General features: G+C 48.5%; 1 protein-coding gene across 6 annotated transcripts in view; it reads right to left on the bottom strand.

The window, feature by feature from the left end:
- Positions 1-12086, bottom strand: part of FSTL4 (follistatin like 4) — a 397791-nt gene that overhangs the window by 35496 nt on the left and 350209 nt on the right. For all 6 annotated transcript variants that reach the window (XM_072728613.1, XM_072728614.1, XM_072728608.1 and 3 more), the window contains one exon: positions 9420-9540. In XM_072728613.1, the coding sequence (XP_072584714.1) occupies positions 9420-9540 (121 nt within the window). The remainder of the gene's footprint in view (positions 1-9419; positions 9541-12086) is intronic.

The following is a 12086-nucleotide window of genomic DNA, read 5'->3' as shown; positions in this document are numbered from 1 at the left end:
ATTTAAAACATTTTCAAGTGCTACTTTTCAGTTACACAAGATGAATGAGTCCTAGAGATCTTCTGCATAGCATAAGGTCTATAGTCGACAACATTGTATTGTACATTTAAGAATCGATTAAGAGGGTAGATCTCATGTGACCGCTTTTTACCACAAACAAAAAGATAAGAAAAACGAAAACGAAGGGACACAAGGAAACTTTTGGAGGTGATAGAGACAAGTATTACTTAGATTGTGGTGATGTATCATGGGCATGTCCCATGTATACATGTCCTAGTATACAAATGGTATACATTAAGTATGTGTCTTTTTTTGGTAAATCAATTACACCTCAAAAAAGGTGTTTTTAAAAAAGTGCTACTAACCCCAAGATACCCTGAGTCGTTTCATAGGAAGTTTCTTTTGTACATTTAAGGAATGGATACTTCCTAGAGAATATGACAGAGAAGATGCAGATTGTATCGTGAAGCCTCTATAACCTAGGAACCAAAACATGCCAAAGGGAGCACAAAAAAGATGACTATGGACCTAACTCATGTAGGACTTGATATACCAAAATCCCAGGTGACATATTGGCAAATCAAGGCTAGCATGATCAAATATAATATGTTTCAATGGCTAACTATCAGGAAATCTGTAATTAATCACCTCCCAGATCAAAGCAGTCAAAAAGGAAAAATCATTTGGTTCTCTTGCTAGACAGTGAAAGGGCTTTTGAGAAAAATTCAAAATCAATTCCTTAGAGGAAAAAACCTCAATAAAATAGGAACAGAATGATATTTGTTTCCTACAATGAAGAATATCTCTATAAAAAGAAGAAATAGCACCATTCTTTTCAGAATGATGAAACATTAAGTTGGAAAAAAAAAAAGCAAAAAGGAAAGAAGGCAATATCAGACTCTCAACATGAAGCAGTGTGATTGTCAATTGAAGGCAAGAAATGAGAAGTATTAAAAGGATAGAAAAATGATATTTTACCTGTATATGCTCCAGATAACGAACCCCAAAGTAGTAAGGTTTAGTAAGTGACTGCAGAAAGGGAGCCAGTACCATAGCATATAAGACTAATAGCTTACTTACTTACTGACAGCAATCAGACAGAAAACACATTGGGCCTAAATGAAAAAACCGTAAAACCTCACTGAAGGCATAATAAAGACTTGAATAATTGGAGAGACATGTTCTGGGAGCTGAAGCTTTACTATGGTTAAGAAACAAGCTACCCCAAACTAAGTCATGCATTTAATCTAATTGCAATTAAAATCAATTGGTGGGGTCTTGACAAGACAGTTCTAAAACTTACATGGAAAAAAATGTGCAAGAACAGCTGAGAAATTTTTGAAAAATGAGAGTGATGATGGGCTTTTTCCCCTAACAGATATTACAAGTATGACAGCAGCAAATGCTGCAAAGCAGGGGGAGGTGAGGTGAGCAACAGGGGAGGGCTGAAGGAACCCCTACCTCTGAGTCAGGCGCCATACTAATGGTCTGGATTGGTTTTACAAAGCTCTGTCAATTCATTCCATGCAGCTAACATTTATTAAATACCACCCAAGGGGCAGGTGTTCCAGACAGCAGGGAGTAAGAGCGTAGTAGTTCTTATCCACATGGAGCTTGCTGTCTGGGGGAAGGAGAGTCATCAGTGGATTCCAAGTGTGATGGGCATTACCAGAAGGGAGCTCTGGGTGCTTGCGGACAGGGGTGTGGGAAGATTTGCCAGAATAGAGCAGGATCCACTCTCCAACTCACAAAGGAAATCCCGAGCTTCCTTACACCTGCGCTGCTTGTCCCTTTACTGATGGTAGCTTTGTCTGCAGGACTGGGGACTGTGAACTGGCCTCTTCAGTGAGAGGGCCAGTGGTCAGCACCTCCTTGAAGACTGTCCTTTGTCTCAGCCCCGACCTTTGATAGAATCTGTGGACCTACCCAGGAAGTTTTCAAACCATAGTGTATATCTGCATCCCCTGGGAGGGGGTATGGTTGTTAAAACACTGGCCCCACGCCGTGGCTCTGATCCCGGAGGTCTGGGATGGGGCTGGAGGATCTACTTCTACCGATCAGGTTCTGAGAGAAACCTGGAGTCAAGTCTCACTTGGAAGCTCTGGAAGACCAATTCAGGGCTAACTCTGAGCTGAAATGCATGGCCCTATTCTAGAACAAAATGAAACTGAAAGTCAAGGGTATGGAATAAGTCATTCACTTAAAAATATAGGACTGTCTACTGGGTAAAGACACCTCCCCTGGCAGGAGTTGAAACACTGCTCACAGGTGCTCACAGGGAGGGGTACGCTCTGTTGGCCATGAGGTCTCCATGAGCCATGCTGGGGGCCGAGACCATTCCTCCTTGGATCTCCATCCCTCCATCTGCAGGACTACAGAGAGGGCCTCAGGCCTCTGCATGCTCCATCTGCCCAAGCCCTCTCTTTCCAGTCTTGCCCTAACTCCACAAATAGGGATACATCAGGACACTTTTCTTTGTGCTCTCTATTCAGGGTCATGTTCATCTTCACAAGTCGCCTGGGGCTCTGGGCCATCCCTCATCCCACAAACCTTCGGTGTATCTTCTGGAACTTATGTTCAGCCATGAGCAAAATGTCCTATATCCTCAAACCCTTGTATGAATGTTCCTTCACCTTCTCAAAATGGAAACCTGGCGACATTGCTTCTACTGCAGCCTCTTAAGGGGACGTGGCTCTGAGCCTCACCTCCTCCTGGAGTGGGCTGGGAGGTGGGGCATGTGTCCTCCTCAGTTCTCACCTTCCCTCCTCTGGTTCTGCATTGTCTGCCATGCCCAGCTGCATTCCAGATCCCATCCTTTCCCGCCTGTTCCAGGACATTGCCCTGGCACGTTCCTCCTACTCTGGTCCCTTTCCCCCTTCCTAATGAGCATTCTCATCAGTCCATAAAAAGCTTTTAACTTCCATCTTGGAAAAAGCCCCCAGACCTCTCCTTCCCCCAACTTCTCTCCCCAGTGCTGCCCTATTTTTGTCCTTGGAAGCCTCCTAAAGAGTTGCCCATATCTGGGGGCTCTAATTTCTCTCTCCATTGCCTCCTGAGCCATTTCCAGGCAGACATTTCCCCACCAAACTGTGGAAATGGCTCTTTTCCAGCCACCCCCACATGCCAAACTTGACCCAATGGCCAACTCTCTGTCCTCATCTCCCCCTGAGCTGTCTTCAGCATTGGGCACAGCTGACCACTGCTCCTTGGTCCAACCTGTCCCTTCATCTTCAAACTTAGAAACCCAACTGGCTGCATAACACCCAGCATTTACCATGTCTGCATGAGCTTCTGAGCTTCCTTCCTGAAACCTGCTCCTCCCCCCTCCTCTTATTTAAGAATATAGCCAGTGTCCTCTGTCCAGATGTTCAGACCAAGATCCTTTGGAGGGACTGGTGACTTTCCCATTAAGTTGACAAAACATCAACTTTTCAGTAAGGCCTTCATTTGCCATCCCCTCTAGCATTTCTACCTTTTATCTGACTTTCCTTATCCCTTTGTGTTTTAATTTTTCTCCTTAGTCCTTGTTACCTGTAGACTTGCTCCACGAGGACAGATTTGGGTCTGCTCACGGTTTCCAATGAGTGGCCTGCAAGGGGCCTGCAGAACTCAGTACCTATCTGGATTATGCAGACACTTGACAGATGAAGTGGCAGCAAAGGGGTGGGGAGAGCATTCTCAACTGGGGGCAAATTCATGGGCTGGAGTATTTGGGGAGGGATGGGAGCCAAGAGATGAGGTTAGCAGGTGGTGGGAACCCAGATCACAGGGACCAGCCTGTATGTATGCATCTATGAACGTGGTCTATGGGCTTTTGTGGCCAGGAAGCTGCTGCCACCCTTCTGTGAATCAGTGACTAGGTCGCTTATCCTATTTGTCCTGATAGGCTCGCATGGAGGAGACTACGGGGGCATAGCCAGGCCAACAGCAACTGAAGGGACCCTGCATGCAGTCCTAGGCCCCCTGGCCTTCCTGGCTCAATGCCCTGCACAAAGGGGGCCTGTGATGTGGAATGTAACTGCAAGGCACCAAGGAGCTCCACTGAGAGGCTCCTGACTTGATCACTTGCCAACTGGCAAATTGGCAAAAGGATTTATTTTTATTTTTATTTTTTTAAAGATTTCATTTATTTACTCCTAGAGACAGAGAGAGAGAGGCAGAGACACAGGCAGAGGGAGAAGCAGGCTCCATGCAGAGAGCCTGATGTGGGACTCGATCCAGGGTCTCCAGGATCACACCCTGGGCTGCAGGCGGCACTAAACCACTGCGCCACTGGGGCTACCCCAAGGATTTTTTTTTTTAAAGTATCATCCCATCAGTAGTGGGGTGGGAGCTCACTCACTGCCCTGAAACCCAACTGTCCTCTTTATGCATGATGACAAGTCTAAGAATCCTGCAGCTGGTGTGGCATAGGCCCCCGGCTCTGACTGAACACCTGCTTGCCTTGAGCAGAAGCTGTGACTCCTGCCAGAGCTAGAGCTCTGGATCCACCTTCCTGCTAGGACAGGCAAGCTCAAGAGACATAGGGGGTGTCAGAGACACACCAGGAGCCCTGGTCCCCACCGGAATGGGGCCCAGTCAAAGTCCTGCATTCCCACTGTGAGAGACCAAGGGGTGGAGCTGGAGACACAGCTTCCTGCTGGCAACGGTGATCCACCTGTTTTCCTTTGGCCTTACAGCTGTATTAACTCACACACTAAAAATCATTTGAAATTAATATATTCTGGGTAAACACATTCATTTTCTTTTAAATTTGCAAAACCCTCCAGTGAAAACATTTGAATATGTAACACAAAGGCCCGTTTTCTTTGGGAAACATGGATCATTTCCAAGGTGAAAGGCAGCATAAATATGTCCTAAGTAAGAGGTGCCTTCACAAAAATACCAAGCTAGAGTAATAAACAGATTTGGGGGAGGATTATTGTGTTTTGGGAAGGAATCGTTACTTGTCTGAACTGTGGGGAGTTCGAGGGTGTTTTTATTTTAATGGGTTCATCATTTATGTCTGAAATTCTCGCTCCTTCCTTTGAGGGCAATGCAGGAGGTTTGTGTGAAGTTATAAATCATGTCAGTGTTTGGGCCTCCTCTCTGGGAGGCCAGGTCTATGAGGAAGTTACACTAATAATTGGAGAGAAGTAGTTGTCTAGAAGGGCTCCCTTTAGCCGAGCAGGTCAAGGCAGAGTTGTGGACGGAGAAGCCCTCCCAAGATGGTGGCCTGGCCTGTATATGGGGTCTGGCCCCTGCACCAGGAAGTGGGGCAGCTCCAGAAAGAAGCATTTTATTCCTGGTTTGGCCAGTTTCTCTGGGTCTTGATTTTTTCCATCTGTATAATGAGTTGCATGCTCCCTGAGAGGCCACCAGCTCAGGCCATTTGTGTCCACCAACTATAGCTAAATGTGGCTTGAGACAACTGAACATCTATCCCATATGTGTCCTGCTCTGGACTGTGAACTCACCTGTATCAGGCATTCTCCAAGCATTTTAGATCAGCTCTCATCAGGCCTAGAAGGCAGGAGGTACTAGTGCTATTTCCATTTTACAGGTGAGTCTATTTGCCTTCCTTGTGTATCAAGGACAGATCAGTACAAGCCCTTGAACTCAGGTGTGTCTGGCTCTGAGTTCATGTCTTGACTCTGGGACAGAGCTGTTGCCAGCTCAGGTCTGCACCGGGCCTAGAGCAGAGAAGCCCCCACCCGGCTCCTGCTCCCTGGAGTGCTAGCTCTGGGTCTTGGGCTCCCAGGTCGCACATGAGCTCCCCAGGACATCTGTCATTTGCTTGGAGCCTTCCAAGAAGCAGGTAACTGGGCAGTGCCCTCTCTCTTCCCTTCTGCATTCCCAGCCCCTTCTCTCTGGTTGAGGAGAAGCTATCTGGGGGAACAGACACGGAACATTGCTCACGGTGTGCCCCATATGCTGCCTCAGCTTAGTAGGCCACAGGCCACCTGCCAGGCCAAGTGGGGACCAAACCAGACCTCCAATAGCACCGCTGAGCACCACACCATATCTCACCCTGGCAGCTCAGGGACCTTTTCCATAGTTTTCAATCATGCTTGGGATGAATGGCAAAAGGGAACAAACGCCCCAGGTAACTTTGGCTGCTGATTTCTCTCCCCCTTCTTCAGGAGACTCCTCGGCTAGGCAGCATTCCTTTTGTCCTGAGCACCAACAGTGCCCTCTCAGCCTTCCCAGCAGCTCTGCCTGAAAGCCTTGGCACCAAACTGCAGCCTGCAGAGCCCCCTGCACCTACCGCCACTGTGAGCTTCCACGGTACGCCGGCCCTCCTGGGACCTGGAGCACCACTGGGATTCTGCACTGGGATGGGCTGAGCCCCACCGGAGCTGGACATCTGAGCCACATGGTTTGCCAACTTCAGTTCCACTGAGGCAGGGGTCACTGCTGTGGCCTGGTCATCATGTGCTCATGATGCCAGCTGTTTCCAGCCAGGCTTGAGTGCAGCACTAGGGGCAGAGGGGAATGAGGCAGGGTGCCCGTCCCCTGCCCTCCCTAGGGTGTAGTCCGCTGCAGCCCAATGCTGAGCTGCTGAATGACCACATCTGTATCCGACACCCAGATTCTCCAATAGCAGTAACACCGTGCCCTGGTAAGGATGGGTATGGTAGGGCAGGGCAGGTGTCAGGAGTCTGAGCTCTGGAGTGAAAGTATGCTTGGCAACTGCAGGGCTGGGTCCTGGGATCCTGAGATCACTGCATCTCTCTGAGTGCTAGTTACCTCAATCTTGAAACAGGGATGGCACACAGGGGGTGTTCAGTAGAAGCTATCATAATGGTCTCTTTCATACCATTCTATTTTCAACAACTTCCCATCTTCCTACATAGGACATTTCCCTTCTCTCTCCCCAACACAGCAACCTAACTTCGAAAATACTTGGAAAGCCTTGCATCTTATTCCCAGGTCAGCAGGCAGTGGACATCTGTCCTTGGGAGGCAACTCCAGGCATACTTTAGTATGGTGCGCCCTTGAGCGGGCTGGTTAGTGGTCCCCCACGTCACCCCCAAGTGCCTGGGGGTCAGCCCAGCCCAGGAACCTTGTGGGCTACTGGAGCTAGGGCCACCCAAGTGACCTTGTCTGGCCGTCATGGGAGCTAAGCTCAAGGGGCCAAATTAATGACATAGGACACTATCACAAAGTACAGAGGTCCCAGCATGTTCCTTCTGACTGCTGATAGTGCTTCCACTGGAAGAGAAGCCTTCAATCAGCAGTTAGGAAATGGATCTCAAGTGGCCTCTTTTGGTTCCCAATGGGAGGTTTTGATATGTGTGGACTCCCTTGGGTCAAAAGCATCCTCGTTGGAGACTGGATAATGGCAGAGCTCCAGGGTGGGGATGAGAGGTGGCTGGGGATGGTGTGAACAGGACTCTCCAATGCCAGCTGCACAGCCTGCTTCATACCTGGTGGGAGAGGCCCAGCAATCCCTCATGGTGCTTCTGGGTCTGGGCCTTGCTCTTAGATTCAGAGCTGGGAGTGACAAACTGGATCATCCACATCATGACCTCAGTCTCAGAATTCTGGGCAGCATGGGGCAGAAGGGCACCCCGAGCACCATGGACTTGCCACTTAGTGTATGAAGGCACCTAGGACCAGAGTATCTTCCTGAGGCGAGTATAGAGTCTTACCTGTGACATACTCAGGTCCCTCCCCCTCCACAGGTGGCTCCCCTCCCCTGAGAGTCATTTGGAGGAAATAAAGGGGACAAGGCTCAAGCCATCTCCCTGTGGCACCTGCCCCCCACTCCCCGCACCCCACCCCACCCCCACACCCGCCATTTTTGTGAAGTGAGGGCAGGATGCAAAGGGCAGAATTAAAAATCTGCGAATATTGATTCATTTCCCTTCTCCAGGCTTGTCTGAGGACCTGAGGGGCCTGGGACAAACCACATAGAGCTGTTTCCCAGCTCTGTTTCCCAGTGTTGTACACCAACACTGTACCATGCTGGGCACCACTTGCCAGTTTCAGATGGAAAAGCCCTCTTCCCACCGCAAAGCACGCGCTCTGCCACTGCTGGAGGAGAGCCCTGCGCACTGCCTGCTGGCCACACTTCACACTGGCCCTAAACTGAGGTGGGGTTAACTCCCTCAGGAGCTGTCATAACTAGAAACTCCTGGGTTATTTCTGCGTCAATCCAGTGACATTATCACAGGCCTGCATTCAAGCCTGTGAGCACAGCTACAAAACCCCAATTAAATACGTCCCAGGTCAAGGGAAATACGAAGATATGGGTTAGCTGTGTATGGCTATAAAAATCCCTCAAACATCCTGTAGGGTAAATGTAGACTCCAGCTGAGCTCACCCAGGTGTCCTTAATGGCTTGTTACCCTGGTTCCAGAGTTAAGTGAAATTGAGCCTCATTATGTAATTATTCTTAACACCTTGCTCACTTTATCTCAGAGCAGAAGCCCTGAGCACCAGCTGGCACAGATGCTCTAGGGCTGACTTGAAGTTTCCACACTGACACAAGAACACCCTGCTTAGTGCTAGGCGTGAGGCCCAGCCAGGCTTGGCTGGGCGAGTCTAACTTCTCTCAGGTGTTGATCTGCTTTGCATTGTGATGGCTTATTTGTTCTGAGGGCTGGAGAGGCCAGGATGGGCCAGTCAGCAGTATGATGCAGAGGTCAAAGCACAATCCCAGGTCTAGGAAGACACCCACCAGTGGTATGACTCCAGAACAATGGCCTTACCTAGAGATTTCTCCATAACCTGAGTTGAAACAACATACTGACTAGGAAAGTGCATGTGATGTGTTAGCACAGGGATTGGCTAGAGTAAGTGCTTAGAAAACATGATTTTAATCGTTGGTGTTGTCATCAGGAGTTGTCATCAGGAGGGGTTTATTATTCCCAGCCTCTAGGAGTCCTGGCAACGCAGGGGTCCCTAAGAAGCAACGAAAACCTCCTGAGCCTGTTCAGGTTCTGTCTTAGCGGGCCAAGTGGAGGCTTGGTGAGCCTTTTGGGGAGGGAGATGGGAACCAGCCCCTGCTGGAGGAAGTCCTGCCTCCCTGGCCAAGTGATATGGGTGCATAGCACCCAGAAGAGCAGTGGTGTGTTTTAGACAGCGTTTGCTACTCACAGGGTCCAAGAGCACAGCTGCTGGCTGTCACTGTGGCATGGGCAGGGCACATTCTACAGGGTTCTGCTAGAGCCTCAGCTGCTGAGCATGACTAGCTCAAATGACTCACCCCCCCGCACCACTATCACTTCATCAGAGGTGGCTTCTGGGTGAAGCCAGAGAAACTAGTTGGCTGGTTTTGCCCTTTCTCCACTGCTCCCTTTACTTCTGAGATAGATGGGTTTTATTGGGCTCAGACACATTTTTCAGATAGAATATAGAAGTGGGAAGGGTTGCTGTGAGCAGCATTTTGGGAACGCTTTGAGGGGATGACATGCATGGAGCCATTTACTAACCATTCACCTGCAGGACGTGGGTCTGGAAGAGCTCATCATGGCCGGAGGCGTGGCAGGTGTAGTTGCCCATGTGGACGGTGGTCACCTTGGTGATGTAGAGGGAGTTGTCCTCTCCGAAGTCCTGCACAGGGTGAGGAAGACAACGAGGTTGGCCTCTCTACTAAGTAGGCTGGGAAGGAGAGCCAGTTGTCCCGCTTTTGCAGGAAAACAAACCCTGCAGCTGAGCCCCCTTGCTCAGCCAGAGCTGCCTGCAGGGCTGTGCCGGCCTGGGCAACAGGAACTTCATTGGTCTTCCTTATTGTCTGCCTGGAACTTGTATATCCACTTAAGGCCTCATTCACCTCTGTGGCCAGGCTGGAACACCTTCCCTGCTCGCTGCTCTCACTTTTTAAGATTGGAGCTCACCTCTTCCTCCTACTAATCCTGAGCCTGCTTGGCAGGTTTCCTGGGGGTTCTTGTCCACCTGCTGAGGAGCTCTGCAGGATGGCCTTGTGTAGGGCTGGCAAGCTTTTTTAATAAAGCTCAACACCCCCAAACCAAATAATCTAATTAAAAAATGGGCAGAAGACATGAACAGACATTTCTCCAAAGAAGACATACAGATGGCTAACAGACACATGAAAAGATGCTCATCATCACTTATCAAGGAAATGCAAATCAAAGCCATAATGAGATATCACCTCACACCTGTCAGAATGGCTAAAAATCAACAACACAAACAACAGGTGTTGGCAAGGATGTGGAGAAAAAGAAATCCTCGTGCACTGTTGGTAGGAATGTAGACTGGTATAGCTACTTTGGAAAACAGTATGGAGATTCCTCAAAAACTTAAAACTAGGAACTACCTGCAGACCCAGCAGTTGCACTACTAGGTATTTACCCAAAGAATATAAAACTATGAAATGAAAGTAATACACACACCCCTATGTTTATAGCAGCAATGTCCACAATAGCCAAATTATGGAAAAAGCCCAAGTATCTGTCAACAAATGAGTGGATAAAGAAGATGTGGTATACAGACACAATGAGATATTATTCAGCCATCAAAGAAGAATGAAATTTGCCATTTTCAACAGTAAGGATGGATCTAGAGTAGAAGGCTGAGTGAGGTACATCAGAACAGGACTGATACCATATGATCTCACTCATGTGGAATTTAAGAAACAAACCAAATTAGCAAAGGGGAAAATAAAGAGAAAAAAGCAAACCAAGAAACAGACTCTTAACTCCACAGAACAAATTGATGGTTACTAGAGGGGAGGAGCCTGGGGGGATGAATGAAACAGGTGATGGGGATCCAGTAACCATACTACAGGGTATCTACCCAAAGAACACAGGAACACTAATTCAAAGGGATACATGCACTCCTGTGTGTACTGCAGCATTATTTACTATAGCTAAGTTCTGGAAGCAGCCTAAGTGTCCACTGACTGATGAATGGCTAAAGATGTGGTACATATACAAGGGAATATTATTCAGCAATAAAAAAAAGAATGAAATCTTGCCATTTGGAACAACATGGATGGAACTAGAGTAGAATGCTAGGTGAAATAAGTCAGAGAAAGACAAATACCATATGATTTCACTCGTGGAATTTAAGAAACTAAACAAAAAAGTGAAGGAAAAAAATAAGAAAAGAGGCAAACCAAGAAACAGACTCTTAACTACAGAAGACAAACTGATGGTTACCAAGGAGAGGGGAGTGGGTGGATGGGAGAAATAGGTGTTGGGGATGAAGGAGCACACGGTGATGAGCACCAGGTGATGTATGGAAGTACCAACTCACAATACCGTACACCTCAAACTAATACAACACTGTGTTAACTGGAATTAAAACAAGAATTTTTTTCCCTAAAGGGACAGATAGCAAATATTTTTGGCCTCATGGGCCATAGGGTTTTTGCTATTTAACTCTGCCTTGAACCACATAGATAACCATAATAATACATAAATTAATGAGCATCCATAAGCTCCAATGAGATTTATTCATTTTTAAGATTTATTTATTAGAGAGAGCGAGCTCATGACCAAATGGGGTGGGGGGGGTGGGGAGAGAGAGAGGGGGAGAGGGAGGGGGGGAGGGGGAGAGAGAGAGAGAGAGAGAGAGAGAGAGAGAGAGAGAGAGAGAGAGTCCAAGTAGACTTGGGGCTGAGCCAGAGCCAAAGGAGAGACTGGATCTCACTACCCTGATCACGACCTGAGCCAACACCAAGGGTCAGACGCTTAACTCACTGAGCCGCTCAGGCGCTCCCAGTGAAATTTATTTAAAAGAATAAGTGGTGGGACAGATTGGGCCTGCGGGGGTAGATGGCCTACCACTGGGTCAAATCTACCTTCATCCCAAAATAATTCTAGGTGGCTTGCAGAGACCTGGATAACCCACGAAGGGAAACAGAACTCTGAGGAAAATGAAGGCAAACAAAATAGCCAGAGAAGGGAAATAGTTGAGGGGGGCGGATGCTGGGGGTCAGAGTGCCCTGATAAGCGCCCCCCGCCCGCCCCCCCCCCCCCCCCCCCCCCCCGCTAAGAAGCACTGCCCCAGGGCTTTTCCGATCAGGTGCATGTGCTCTTGCAGATCTGCACATGGCGTGGGCCCTGGCCAGGTGCCCCCTGCAGACATGCTGGAGAGTGGCATTACCCTGTGTTTCCGGGAGGCTCCTCATCAGA

The sequence above is a fragment of the Vulpes vulpes genome, chromosome 12, assembly GCF_048418805.1.
Source record: "Vulpes vulpes isolate BD-2025 chromosome 12, VulVul3, whole genome shotgun sequence".
Classification (NCBI taxonomy): Eukaryota; Metazoa; Chordata; class Mammalia; order Carnivora; family Canidae; genus Vulpes; species Vulpes vulpes.
The sequence above is the reverse complement of the archived record's forward strand: the minus strand, read 5'-3'. Positions and strand labels throughout refer to the sequence as shown.